The following is a 15,391-nucleotide window of genomic DNA, read 5'->3' on the forward strand; positions in this document are numbered from 1 at the left end:
CTCAGAGTCAAAGCTGCCTTCCTGACTGATGTCTGCATGGATTTTGTTTCCCATAAAATATTTTGAGAACTGAATAATTTTTCTGCTGCTTTGTCAACTTATCTCATCTTTCTGTTTTACACCTAACTTAATCTGAACAGTGGCACTTTGTTAGTGCAGAAGCCAGACCTGGGAACCTATTAAGTGATGTCCTTCAGAAGACTGTCTCATCTGTGTTAAAAAAGGTTTAGTCATTTATTCTGTTTTAAGCTCTCTATATATATTTATTACAGCTGGCTTAATAAGCAAGACTGAGTCATAGCCCGTATCATGCTTCCTTCTCTGAAAATACAAATAAAGGAAAAGTAGGAAAAGAAAATACAAACAATTTGTGTCGATATATACTATTTCCTTTTGTTTTTAATCAGGAAAAGCTGATTGGTTAGATCAACAATTACTTATTGATCCCTTGAAATCAGGCTGCTTTCCTTCTTTCATTCAAATATTGCATGTTTGATTTATTGCAGAGCAGCTAAAAATAAAAAAGACAATAGTTATTATACTTTTAATTAAGAAAGATAGATAGAAGTTTGCCCTGTGATGGACTGGCGACCTTTCCAGGGTGTACACTGCCTCTCGCCTGTAGACAGCTGGAGATAGGCATCAGCATCCCTCACGACCCCACTTGGGATAAGCGTGACAGAAAATGGATGGATGGATGATAGAAGTTTCCAGGTCTATTTTTACTTAAACTTTTTGCTCCCCTGGATGCATCCACACAAAAAAAGGAACAGCTTTTATTGTATCAGTGAATGGGTGTGAAGCTTTTGGACTAAATGCTATTTATTATATTATTACACAGCAAAGAACGACAAATAAAAAGATGAAAGTTTTAATTTCTTGTTTATTGTTTGGATGGAAAACAGAGAAATCAGATCAGTTCTTCAATACGCTGCACCAGATAAAATCCACATTCGGTTTTAGTGATTAAACCTATTGAACATAAAATAATTTCTTGTGAGTTAAACTGATTTACAAACTTAAGATATTTATTTTTATTTTTCATCAGTAATTAGAGTGTAACAGTTAACCCACAGTGATTATTGTTTAATCACCATGAGGAGAAATAAAAGAAAAACAGTTTTATTAATTAATAATTTTTGATTAGGAATGCTGCAGAAGACTGTGACAGGGATTAAATGAGAAGATTAATATTACATGTGGAGTGTTTCAGTTTTCTTCTTGATTAGAGTTTCAAGTATTAAACTGTGTGTGCAAGAGAATAAAAGGAGCTTGTATTGCATGGAAAACCTGCAGACAGGAACCTTTTAATCCAAGCCCACCTACACTTACAGCTCTGTTTCAATGCGCTCCCTTCATCAATTAGCACAATTACCTAACAAAAAGTATTGAATGTATTTTTTTATTATTAATTTAGACATAATCTCAGCATCCTAATATTCTCATAGAATAAGTGCTCTCTTCTTGTTGGCGAGGAACATGTTTCAGTTCAGCCAGTCGAGTGGCGAGCTCTGGGTGCAGGAACCTTCATCAGTGCAGGTGGAGCCTTGAGGGCAGCAGTGCTTCATGTCGCTGCAGCATACAGCCTGTGGGGACAGCAGAGGGCGCTCTAAGTTAAATAAATCCATGCTTATGGGTGCAATAAAGACAGAGCATAATTAAATTTACCCCCCAAAAAATTAAAGGATAGCAGATGGAACACAAGAGATACATGAACACTTGCACCTTAATCCTATTTATCTTGATATACTGCATATATATGGATATGCTGTATATATATTGCTTATTCTTAATGCACCTTTTTCCTCCCTGTTTGCACCTTCTGTAACTTCTATGCCAATATGTGACGAGTGAATTTCTCCGCTGTGAGATCAATAAAGCTCATCTAATCTAACCTAATCTAATCTAATCTAATCTAATCTAAATGCTATTAAGTCTACTTTTCATTCACTTCCTTAATTAGGTTAATGTTTACAATACAGACTGACATTACATGTAATGTAGGTCTGGGGAGCATTTAAACCAGCACTATACTGAAGTTAGTTTTAGGCTGGATATTGGACTGAGGCGTCTCATCTGCACAGCTACATGTAAAAGATGACTCACTGCTTCCTCCGAATGATTACACAAGTCCAGAGGTGGGTAGTAATTAGTTACATTTAGTCCGTTATGTTTTCTGGAGTAACATTTGAAAAAATGCACGTTTAAGATTACTTTTACGTGCTGTACTTCTTACTTTTCCTTGAGTAATGTTCTTGTAAAGTATCGTTACTCTTATTTAAGTAAAATCTCTGACTATACAGTTCTCTGTGAGTAATTTCAACTATTCCACAATCATGTAAGAAAACAATTAACAGTAGATATTATCTGTGGAAGTTTGTTAACGTGTCCTAACAATTCTCATTGTAAGGATTGGTTTACAAAAATGGTAAAAGTATTGCTTCTGTATGAATTTGTTCTTCTCTGTATAATATCTGTGAAGATTCTCAGTCATCCAGGTCATGGTCAAGCTTGAAAAAGTTCAGTCTAGGCAACTGGACGTGAATTTTTTTTATTTTTGCTTTTCCATAGAGGACGTTTAACCTCTCATCCATTCTTCTCTGTATATTCATGACATTTATTTGTATTCTTTAGGCATTTGAGTCTATAAATTGCCAGGACTTGCACATAAAGTCTGTTTGCCAGCAACAATTATAAAAATTAAATCTCTTATTATCAAACAGTTACTTGGTACTCAAGGGGCCTTTAAAAGCAAATACTTTTTTAATTTTACTTGAGTAATTTTTTGGATGACTATTTTTTACTGTTACTTGAGTAAAAAAAAATTTATTAAAGTAGTGCTACTCTTACTTGAGTACAATTGTTGTGTACTCTACCCACCTCTGCACAAGTCTATGAGTCAAAGTTGGCAATCATGTTGGATTTGTTTAGCTGTAGAGAACACAGGAGGTACTACAGTAAAATAATAACTAAGAGAGATTACCTTTGCTACTTTATACAACACAGTCAAATAGTCACAACTAAAAGTTTATTTAACCAAAAATAGTTACAGACTACACCTTTAGGTTTTCTCACCTGACCAAATTTAGAAAGGCTAAAAAACAACCAAAGATTAGAGATGCTGAGGCAAAATCTACGATTAAATCTAACATTTATTTACATTAGTGCTAAACTGAGCTGAATTAATCATAAGCTGTACTAATCAGAATATAGTTCAACGGTTCAGCATTAAGAGGTGTGTTGATCTTCATCAAATATCTCTTATAATTGAATGTTGCTTAGGCTGAAAAATTGCAGCAAAGTTTGAGAAAACAGTTACTATATTATGATGGAAGTGGGGCTGATGTGCAAATTATATTTTGGTTAGTTCAGAGTTGCCTATGCTTGAGAATGTATATGAGGTCGAAAGCTGATGATGTTCGGACATGGTGGAAAATCAAACATATTTTCCTCCTTTAATCATCTGATTCAACAAAAGAAATAAAACTGCATAGTCATTTAAAGTCAGGGGTTCCCAAAGTGGAGGTCACAAGACACCAAGTGAAGGTTTGTGAGATGCTTTTCGCAAACATTTTGATGTGATCCCCGAGCCATATGAATGGGCGAAATATATATCGGGAAATAAATAAATGAAAATGTCCCGTGAAAAAAAAAAAATACATCTAAAACAAAACTGAAATATTGGATATACGTTTAAATAACTAATGAAATGTAACTCTAAATAAATACAAAAAACATTTAAAAGGATGACGTAAATAGTGAAATGTCATTCAAAAAATTATATTTGTTTACAAATGAATAAAATCATTTCACTTTATATGTATAAATGAAAATAGAGAATATAATTTAGTTGATATATGTATTTTCTTCTGCGATGGACTGGCGACCTGTCCAGGGTGTACTCCCCCTCTCACCTGTGGACAGCTGGAGATGGGCTCCAGCATCCCTCGTGACCCCACTTGGGATAAAGCGTGTCAGAAAATGGATGGATGGATGAATTTTCTTAATATGCTTGTGTTTTCAGGGGTCGCTCTTCTATCACATTATTTTTTATGGGTTTAAATGTTTGGGAACCCCTGGCTTAAGCCATTGGGTCACAAAGGTCCACGTTTCTTACATTAGGAGATGGACAGCAGCCCCAGGTGGTGGATGATGTCCTGCAGCAGGTCTCGTTGTCAGGGCAGCTGGTCTGCTCGTCACACAGGACATCTTTGTGTTTTAACGGAGTTAGCTGAAGATGGTACTCCGGTAGAAACACTGGTGTCAGTGGGAGAGTCTCCAGCTGCAGCATGATGGCCTTCTGGCAGGTCTTAGAGAGGACGTCACAGCTGTAGCCCTGTGGGCAGCAGTGCTCCTTATCTGAGCAGCACACAGCCTGCACACACAGAGAACATCGGCCCTTATTTTACATAAGCAAACCCTGATGGAGCTAACGTACACTGACACAGCACTTTATATTTTCCTGTCAAAGCTTCTGGTTCTCATCTCACATTTTGCAGCGGGCAGCAGCCCCACTCGCCCGTAAACAGCATGCAGCAGGATGTGTGTTCAGGACAGTGGTGGTCGTCGTCGCACCGCATGTTGCTGTCATCAGCCTGAACTCTGCTGATGGCTGGGATTTTGGTGTACCACGGGATCTGAACTTCTCCTTGGAGGCATGTATTCTCCTCCTCGTTGCATTTGTAGCCTTCAGGGCAACAGTGGCTCCCATCGGTGCAGCACACAGCCTGGAGGCAGAAGTGAGAGACAGAAGTGTCACTTTTCATATCAGCCATATGGTTGTCACTTCTGCTTTTTCAGTGGAGTAAAGCCAAAAGTGAGCCACCACAGAAAAATATGGTGTTTTTTAAATTTTCATTTTCATTTTCCTGGAACATTGTGTGACATTAAAGAATATTCACATATCAGGTGGATGTCGAGAAAACTGTAGATATTGTATGCATTGCATACTGGGAAAACTGATAAGTTAAATAAAGCTCTTTACAGATTTTTTTGAGTGGTGTGAGAAACACAGTAGTGTTTACACGTCACAGCACTGTGGAAATATGTGACAGCTATGTGAATGTCTTATGATGGAAAACAGAATTGAAAGCAGCTTTGAAAGACAGAAATATCAGAGGAACTTATCTGTGAGGTTGTATTAATAATGCAGTTTATTGGGGTGCATAAAGACTCCTGCACTTTTGAACTTCACAGTTTTTTGTTGTTTCTTTCTTAACACTTTTATTTATGCAGATTTTTTATTTTGCCTCTTGCAGACTCCATGCATATAGGATTAGTAAAAATCAACACACAATTTACTTAAGTTGAATAATGTAGACCTGATGGTAATATAACTAAAGAGAAGCGAAGCTGCCATGTTTTGAAAAATACTGGTGCACCCAACCTTCTTCATTACAAAGCAGAAATCTCTAAATGTCAAACTTTTACAACCTTTAAGCATTAAAATCAAAGAACTACATGACAAAATGGCTTTTTTTCACAATTTAGTTTCAACATAGACAATAAACCACATGGAACACTGTTGTTTGAACAAAAAAGATAAATTGCTAAACAAAAGAAAAAATAGAGACACAATTTAGCTACATGAACTATGGCTAACAAAGAGGTTATTTTGTTAATATTTTTGAAATATTAAAAAAACTCTCCTCGGAAAAGAAAATGCCATAAAGGGAACAAAAAATGTCTTATTTTTAAGGATCTACTTGTTTATAAAAAATTAACTTCATGATGGGGATTTCCTTCAAGAATTATGACAACCAACCTTGCTGCACTTTTCTTTTGTATTGCACGTTTGTGTCAGTACACAATTAGTCAGTATGCCATCTAAGCTCGTATCACAGTTTGATAAGTTTTATTCAACATATTATATATATAAAAAAAGTTTCTCCCTGTTTGCTTGTTTTTATTGTGACATCCAGCTGCTGCTTCAGGTTCTTTATAATCTAAAATAATTTCTGCTACTTCTCCATTTTTAACATGCATGATCAAATTGTTAGAGCATATCATTCCGTTACTTTGTTCCTGGTTTTTGTATTTGGCTACCTGTTGTTGTGTTTATAAAGCATCCTTCCTACCTGCTCATGATTTCCTTACATTGTTTCGAGACCAGATGAGAACTTATAAACTTACTGAAAGCAGAACAAAATTGGCCTCTTGGTCTGATATCTTGCATTTTATAACCTGCTATGAAAACAATAAATTGCATATTGAACAGGTTGTACATACTGTGATGTGTGTCCCACAGAAAAACCAAGGCAAAAAAAAAACACATCACGAGCTGTTGTGGAAATGAAACTGAAGATTTGGCATTTTAAAGCGGGTGTAACCAGAACTACCGCCACAAACAATAGCCACAAACCACAGAAAAGACTCTCTAACCCGAGGCCATTCTATAATCAGCATCTTTTACTATTAAGATAAATTCCTACAAAGTGTTTACTATGACTAAAAAATCTGCAGGTCTTTCTTTAAGCTAGAGGACTTTAGCTTGAAACTTATTAACTACTTTTTCTTTCACTGTACTATAAAATGTTTAGCGGGGTAATCCAACCTTTAAAACTTGGGAGGTCATAGATACAACTTTTTCATTGAAACGGTACATTTTTCAAAAAATATAACAGCCACAGAACATCTAAAGGGTTGCAGAATAATGTTATTGATTTTACTAAATGAAATATTGCTTTAAAAATGTAGACAGTCCAAAATATCTAAACATTTACTTCTGATTATGATTCCAGGGCGAACGGATTAGAATAGAAATGGTAGATTGAAGTCACTATTGTTCACTGACCAGGAGGAGTTAAACCTGTAACTTTTATCTTTAAGTCTTTTTTTTTTTTTTACAGCAAATCTCGCTTTAATCCTTATGTTTAGATTTTTTATCTTTAGGTTAATCCTGTTAAACCCAGTTGTGAGCTTCGCAACCATTTCCATGAGCCTTCAGCAACAAAACCAAAACCAATACGTGTTAACTTTAAGTCTGTGTCTGTAATAAAAAAAATCAGAAAATGGTGAGAAGATGTCAAATTAGGGCTCCACAAACAAAAAGTTTGAGTAGTTTAATTGGATCTCAAGTATTGGATGGAGAGAAGAGAGGAAAGAAAAGATATACTAGAGCTTAACTGGGACAAATAAAGGAGGTGGGACCAAGTCATTGTATTCCAAGGTACTGGTGAGTCTAAAGACTTTATAGTCAAGTCAGTTTGAGTCACAAGTTGAGACTAATTAGTCCGAAATCAAGTCCAAGTCTTACGCTTTAAATTTCAAGTCATGAAGAGCTATCTCTGAAAAGAACATAACTCAATAAGTCTTAAATCTGAGATTTAAGTCTGACTTGAATTAAGTATTCAGGTCCAAAAACTCTTGTAAATACGCTGAATTGAAATGTTTTCTGTAGGTCCAAGACTTAACGTGAATGAAGTATAGACTGATGCTGCTACATGCATAGCAGGACAATCCTCTTTGTGATGTAAAAAATATCTCCCTTCAACTAACTTTTGGTTAATCGTATAAAAGCTCTGATAAAACACAGGATAGACTTGGCTGGTAATAGGAGTTAGTGAAGGTGGGTCATGACATTAAAGCAGAGCAGAGCTTACCTTCGGCAGTGGGCAACAGCCCCACTTTTTAGATGCAGCCATGAAGCAGCAAGTGGTTTCCAGAGGGCAGCTGGTATGCTCGTCGCACTGATTCCTGTCCTCTTCTGTCCCCTCCTCTTCATCATCTTGTGAAGGAATCTCTACATTCGTCTCTGGTGTGCTTGTCACCAAGCTTTCAGTTGTTGTTGCCACTGTAGTGGGTGCTGTGGTGGTAAACACAGGGATCTTCTTGAACATGGGGGTTGACCCTGAAGCTTGTAGACAACTTGTGCTGGTCGCATCACAGGTGGTGCCTTCAGGGCAGCAGTGCTCATGGTCGTGACAGCAGACCGCCTATGACACAGAGTATAACCAAACATTCAATCTCAAGTCATCAAGTCCAATACCACATCTCTAGGTGTTCGGGTCCAGTGGCTACAGAACAGCTCTAAATCATCAGCACTCAAGTCGTTTGCAAACGGTTTTATAGTGATATCCGAACCGATGGTATAACAGTTACTTAAGAAGGCTTGCTGTTGATGTCTTTCCTTCATGACACTGTGTTATCAAACACCTACCAGTGAACTATTTACCCTATGCCTACAATAGGGCTGCCTGACCTGCTGATAATTAGTTAATAGAATATTCCAAGAAAGTTCAAAAACAATTCACTGGACTTTTTTCAAAGTTTGAAGACGTTTCGCTTCCCATCCACAAAGCTTTTTCAATTCAAAATGTCAGAAATAGCGTTGAGTTCAAGGCTTTTTAGAGTGGACCAAAGCAAAGCCTTGTTTTGGCTTAGAAACATGAAAATTGAACCAGACGACCGGATTCGCCCCTTTGTTTCTCCTATAGCCTGTAACACCCAAAACCTTTCTATGTCTCTGAAAGGGGGGTCGTTAAAGGGAATTGTTGGCGTGGCTGAAAAGGCTAGGTGCTCTGGTCCCCTGTAATGGGATGGGGGTTGACCTGGATGACTGAGAATCTTCACCAGCAGTTAATAGAGTATATTCAATGATTTGGACCTGTCACTGATTTCACTGTTAAGTCAAATGGAAGCAAAAAGGATGTACTTTTTCTTTCTCTTAACTAAACCCATCAATACTTCCAGTTTAAGCCCTGGAATGCGGCATGAGCAAATGCATTTTAAAAATCGGCTGGTCATAAACTGTAGCAAATGTTGGTTTGTTAACCTTAGGTAGAGGACAGCAGGCCCATCCGCCCTCTTTGTTTTTACAGCAGGTGGTTTCATCAGGACAAGAGGCGGTTGCGTCACAGGTAACGTCCTTCTGTAGTGTCTTCTCCTCCAGTCGGGGAATTGATGGTGTCTTCTCGACCCATGGCAAAGACAGGAGCCCATCATCGCAGGTCTGTGCTGCCAGGTTGCATTTCTTACCTTTTGGACAGCAATGTATAAAATCTTCGCAGCAAACAGCCTGAGGACGACATATTGGGATGAACAGAAGCACATCAGTAGTCTGGAAGGCCCATTTTGCCTTTTAGATTCAAATGTTTTAGCTACAACTAAAGGAGATTACCTCTGGCATAGGACAGCAGGCCCATCCACCCTCTTTGGTTTTACAGCAGGTGGTTCCATCAGGGCAAGAGGCGGTTCCGTCACATGTTACATTCTCCATCCGTGTCTGCTCGCCCAGTCTGGGAATGGAGGGTACCTTCTCCACCCAGGGCACGGATTGTAGCCCATCATCACAGGTCTGTGCTGCCAGGTTGCATTTTTTACCTTTTGGACAGCAATGTATAAAATCTTCGCAGCAAACAGCCTGAGGATGACATATTGTGATGAACATAAGCCCATCAGTTGTCTGGAAGGCCCATTTCGCACTTTAGATTCAAATATTTTAGCTAGAACTCAAAGAGATTACCTCTGGCATAGGACAGCAGGCCCATCCACCCTCTTTGGTTTTACAGCAGGTGGTTCCATCAGGGCAAGAGGCGGTTCCGTCACATGTTACATTCTCCATCCGTGTCTGCTCGCCCAGTCTGGGAATGGAGGGTACCTTCTCCACCCAGGGCACGGATTGTAGCCCATCATCACAGGTCTGTGCTGCCAGGTTGCATTTTTTACCTTTTGGACAGCAATGTATAAAATCTTCGCAGCAAACAGCCTGAGGATGACATATTGTGATGAACATAAGCCCATCAGTTGTCTGGAAGGCCCATTTCGCACTTTAGATTCAAATATTTTAGCTAGAACTCAAAGAGATTACCTCTGGCATAGGACAGCAGGCCCATCCACCCTCTTTGGTTTTACAGCAGGTGGTTTCATCAGGACAAGAGGAGGTCTCATCGCATGTGACATTCTTAACCTGTACCTTCACAACCTTTCTGGGGATTGTCGAAATCTTGTTGAACCAGGGGACAGAGCATGTGGCATCTTCACATTTCCCTGCCTCCATGTTACATTTTTTTCCTTTTGGGCAGCAGTGGATAAAATCTTCACAACAAACAGCCTGAAGGGGATAAGTTTGGAGAGATGGAAATCCATTAATACCCCAAACAGCATCATTTTTAGATAAATAAAGAAAGAGAGTCTTTAAAAAAGCATTACCTCAGGTAAAGGACAACAAGCCCAGTCACCCGCACTGTTTTTACAGCAGGTGCTGTCATCAGGACAAGCAGCTGTTTCATTGCAAGGTACATTATTGGCTGAAGAAAAAGAGAATATCTTTGTCAAGTAAGCAAATTTATCCTGCTAAGAAAAAAGTGTGTTCACAGCTTTTAACAGCTCTATTATCAATTAGCTACACATTTCTATTCATTGTAATTTAGAAATCATAGTAGATCTTTGAAATAAAACTACAAACTTTGCAGGTACATGAAGGTATCACTGGGCTTGATAGACTTGATCTACAACATTCATTTTAAGGGCTTGTATAATCAAATCATTTATTGTAAAGTTTAGACTGAGTCACCTGTTTTTGATGCAGGAACCTAAGAAGGGAGAGCTTTGATCCCTAAGTTCACTTCAAATTAAGTGTTTAGTTTGATAAAACAAGGTTGGACATCTTGGGCTTTATGGTGACGTGTTTGCAATCCCCATCAAAAAATAAAGGAGTGCATGGAAAAGCAACTTTTTGTAATTAAGGTGGAGGACCTGCAATGCTTTTGGTCTATGAATGTTTTAAAATACCAGGACATTTTCTAATAAAAAACTGTTGGCCTCATCTGAAAAGGGGGTAACCAAGGGATCAATGAGCTGCATATAGGAGAGCATGTAAGATGACTTCAGACTCTGTAGGATTTGAACAATTTGTGTAAAAATTAAAAGGTGTATATATTTATGTTCCAGTCTAATCATAAAAAGACTCTTATTTCAGTTTAAACATTAACAGTGGGGGTGTCTGGTTTCCATTTAAAGTTTGGGGCAACTTTTCAGCAACTTCTTTACAAAGATGTTTTTTTTTTTCCTTAGTTCATCAATCATCTGTGCATTACATAGATAATAAAGTCAGTGTGTAACCTTTTTATTTTAAAATTGACTAATAATGCCTGATAATACTTTCAAGAAACACAAAGTGAAATCACACCTGCATCTGCCTTAGCAACAGATGACTCAGTCACTTCCTCTTTCAAGGAAGGAACTGGATTGGCTGTGGTTACTTCAGTGGATTTCTCAGTTTCATCCCCGTCTGCACCCTTGGCAGTTATTTTTTCATCCTCTGGAAAAACACAAAGGTCCAGTTTTCTTCAGAATGCGGAGGTAACCTGCAATGGGGTTTTTCTAAGTAACAGGCACGCATATAGCTGACCTTTCTGGTTCTCCCAGTCTGCCCTCAGCCTGGCAGGGAACTTGGCCCACATTGGCAGCACTTTTTTGGTAGATATGGAAATGCATTTCATTTGTTCAGTGTCGCATGTTGTCCCATCAGGGCAGCAATGTTCCTTATCCTCGCAGCACACAGCCTATTTGGACAATAAAGTCACAGGTCAGATCACGATAAGACACAATAAAGACGTGATAAGTTGGATGTAAGTTAGCGTGGGACATGCAAATCCATAATTTGGCTTTTTACCCCCTTCATATCTTGCTCATAGTGTGAAGCTCTTCAAACAAGTAAAATCTGATTACTGCATACCTTTGGCATTGGACAGCATCCCCACTTGCCTTCTGGAGTTTCACAGCAGGTTGTTTCATCAGGACACTCTGACACGCCATCACTACACAAAACTGCTGCCACATTTTCTTTTGCAAAAAACAGAAACATTACAATTATTTTTTTATAAACTAAAGTGACACGGGAGAGGAAAAAGCCAAACACTTCAATGAAATCTACCTTTCTTGATGCAGGAGCGGCTGTCTAAGCTGCACTGGTGGCCCTCAGGACAGCAGTGCTTCCCATCAGAGCAGGAGACTCCCTGTTAGTGCGCATCAAGTTAGCAAACCACTATGAAATCCTCTCACACTTACTTAGACAACAGGATTGAAAACGAACACAGACATTATTATGCCATTTCTATCAAATATGTTAGCAGTACACTAAAATTTTTTTAAATCTAAATAACGTTTTTTTTTCTTAAAATAAAAGCATTTTTTTATTAAGCAGTTAAGTGATACACTTTGCCAATGGAATAAGGCAATTTACATTTAAAATAACAAAAAAAACTAGAGTCTTTTATTTCAAGAGCATAATATCTAATTATCTAACTTTATACTTGTTTCAATAGTAGAAATGTTCATTCCACTGGTGATAATCTTATTTACCTGCTCAAATTAAGGGTAAATACACTTACTTTAAGACATTTTTAGATCATTTTTGCAGTGTACAAACACAATTTCCCCAGAATTAGAGAATGAAGAGAAGCTTTGTCATTTTAAACTATCATACATACATCTATAAAGAAAAACTGTTCAAGAAAGAATATTATAAGGAAAATATTATGTTGGAAATAAACTCTTTTAGTTCTATGACTAAAAGAACAAATAAAGTACTTTTTACACCCTAAGAGGCTGCATCAGTTATCTAGTACCTCTAATTTTAACACATTCCTCTTTGTTATAACTCCAACATATTGGAGGACTTAGAATCTGAGCAGCCTGATTTAGGTCACAGCAAAATAATTTAATCAGACTTAAATCCAATTTTAATTAATTTAACCAAAAATAACTTTTTTTTTAATCATTAATAGGTGGAAAAAATAAAACCAGCAGCACCTCTGCTTAAGGTTAACAAACTCATGGCTGGAGTGGTTTTGAAGCAGCAAAACAGCCCATAACATCACACTACCACTACCATGTTCTGCTGCTTGCATGGTGTTCATTTCCTGCTGCTTTATGTTTTTTTTTTTTAACCCAGATGTAATGGGAGAAACACTGTAAGGTCCTAGATTCACATTAGCCCACAAAATATTTTATTTTAGCTAACTTCATGTTGTTACTCAGGTATTATTTACAGCATTTCTTAATTCTCTGGGTATTTTTTTTTTATCAGACAAATGTAGTACTGCTTTATGCACTAATCAGAAACAGAACTCTAGTTCTGTGTTTCAACTCTGCTTGTCTGGTTACCTTCGCCAAGGGGCAGCATCCAAATTTAGTCAAAGCCTTCAGGCAGGAAAACTCAGCAGGGCATCGTGACTGATCAGGACAGATGTTATCATCGTCCTCTCCCATGTAAGACTTGATCATCCTGAAGGACTGCAGGGACAACGAATAAGAGACACGCTCTAAATAATTAAACCTGGTTTGTGGACAAAAACAAAGGGGTTGTTACTCATACTTTAGAGAGTGTGGGTTGGAGGGCAGAGGTCCTTTCCTGCCATGGGATGGACACAGTGGCGTTCACACAGCTGGACGTGTCTGGATTGCAGAGTGTGTCTGCTGGACAGCAGTGGACATGATCCCCACAGCATTCAGCCTGTCAAGAAAGGAGTAGCAGGAACATTTTGACTACCAAAGTTTCTACGGCTATCTCACACTCTGAATAAGGCCAGGTATCTTATCAGGCTCATATAGTAGTAAAACGCCATCCAGGATGAATAGCACTACTATAGAGTCATTTCTAACGAAACATTATCTTCTTTTATGTTAATTTAACTTAGACATGAACCTCATTAGGACAAAACACTGAATCATAGCTGGATGTACAGGATGAGTATATACATAAGTCAATAATACTTTGATGATAACAGATGTATAGTATAATACCTTGTTGGGCTATTTTTTTCCCACTTAAAAAAGAAACTGGGGTTAAAAAAGGTGACAGTTAAGAAAGAAGAAGAAATGTTGCAAACTTCCTGCTACTGCTAGCTCAGCCAGTCTTTACTAGAGTTTAGGAAAGAATAAGAAACTTGTTAATTTGGGGGGTTTGGTTGAGTCTGAGCTTTTAGTTTTTGCAACATTTAGAAAAGAACACTTAATTGGAGGAAAAAAAAGGGGTAACTTGAATTTTGGCAACTGTCTCTTTCAGGTTAATTCAAACAACAGATTAATAAGAATTTCAGAAATAAGTTGACAAGTGTTGTATCTAAGATACATTTGAAAAATAAAATAGATTATTTGTTTGTATGCACTCTAAAGAACATAGACTCAGTTCTGTCTTTATACACGGTATAAAAATATATGATGATGATGATGATGATGATAAACGTCTTGTTTTTACATGCCAGCAGTAGATACATAGTATTGTCCCACAGTAGAGAGTTATTTGGATGCTTAGAGAAGTTTGGTGTGCAACCACATGTACCTGATCAAACGGGCAGCATCCATAGCCATTGTTTGGGCTGCTACAGCAGGTTTGACCCTCTTCACAACTGCCTCCATCTGGACACTCATCTGCACAAACCAGGGCAAAGGCAGCCCAACAGATCACAACCCAGGTCTTCATCTGCAGGCAAGGAAAACCATTCAGAACGGGAAGTAACAAATTAATGAGGATAGTGAAACTAAAAATCCCCCTTTTCTATTGGACTTTTCCAATGGACCTAAAATTGTCACTGGTTACATTAAACAGCTGCCTAATTCTAGATTATCATGCATTGCTGATTAATTAAGGAAAAAACTTTGAAATGTTGCTTTTAATGACAGATCTATTAAGTTTTTTTCTGATTTATTATACTGCTTATTATTCTTTTTTCTACCTAGGCAGAAACTATTTTGACACTCCCCAACTGTCTCAGTGACTAATCATTATTTATTTCCTGTAGTAGTGCTTCTTGAAATGTTCATTCACATTGTCTTTTTTTCTCAACGTCAACCATCTGTTGCATAGAAAGTATAGCTCAAAAGAATTGCATATACGCGCACATCATAAAAGAAGCGCACATACAGAAAGAAAACAAAAAAAATGTTTTTCTTCTATGAATAAATAACCTTTTTAATTTAAAACACAAAGCTTTTTGCATTTTTCCAATGGATAAAGAAAAATTGATTTTGCATTGTTCTTACCTTTGTTAGGGACAAGAGGCTGCTGTGAACTGTTCAAACCTTCACCAGTGCGTCTCACCACAGTGAATCCCTGGTGAGTCCACAAGTCCTGGCATCATCCTGAGCACGCCCCCATCACAGGCCGAGGGGAGGGGAGAGGTGGATCCTTCTGTCTTTAGTGCGGAACTCATATCATATAATGTTTTTTCCCCCCAGTGTATCTTTATAATTGCAGTTTTAACATCAAGCAACAAAATGTACCTTTGCAGGAAACGGTTAACTAACCTGACTGTAACCTTGTTTATGAAGCTGCTGATGCAGCCAGGTATTTTACATTCCACTAGAGGGCGCCAAAGCTCCGAAAAGAACAGAAGGCGGAAGTAAAGCCCCTCTTTAGTGCTGATCTACAAACTATTCGTTCATTCCA

At 37.9% G+C, this 15,391-nt stretch overlaps 1 protein-coding gene across 1 annotated transcript; it reads right to left on the bottom strand.

The window, feature by feature from the left end:
• Positions 1 to 865: 865 nt before the first annotated feature.
• On the bottom strand, positions 866 to 15,135 carry grna (granulin a). The gene is made up of 17 exons (XM_038295240.1): positions 14,986 to 15,135; positions 14,285 to 14,425; positions 13,319 to 13,456; positions 13,108 to 13,236; positions 11,876 to 11,957; positions 11,678 to 11,784; positions 11,351 to 11,504; positions 11,129 to 11,260; positions 10,150 to 10,247; positions 9,809 to 10,051; positions 9,464 to 9,706; positions 9,119 to 9,361; positions 8,774 to 9,016; positions 7,602 to 7,934; positions 4,491 to 4,727; positions 4,118 to 4,375; positions 866 to 1,586 (listed from the first exon to the last, which is right to left on the bottom strand). Exons 2-17 carry the CDS (start codon positions 14,423 to 14,425, stop codon positions 1,485 to 1,487), a joined length of 2,883 nt encoding a protein of 960 aa, XP_038151168.1. The 5' UTR covers positions 14,986 to 15,135; the 3' UTR covers positions 866 to 1,484.
• Positions 15,136 to 15,391: the final 256 nt, after the last annotated feature.

Source organism: Cyprinodon tularosa, unplaced genomic scaffold (assembly GCF_016077235.1).
Source record: "Cyprinodon tularosa strain WSP-4 unplaced genomic scaffold, ASM1607723v1 ctg352, whole genome shotgun sequence".
Classification (NCBI taxonomy): domain Eukaryota; kingdom Metazoa; phylum Chordata; class Actinopteri; order Cyprinodontiformes; family Cyprinodontidae; genus Cyprinodon; species Cyprinodon tularosa.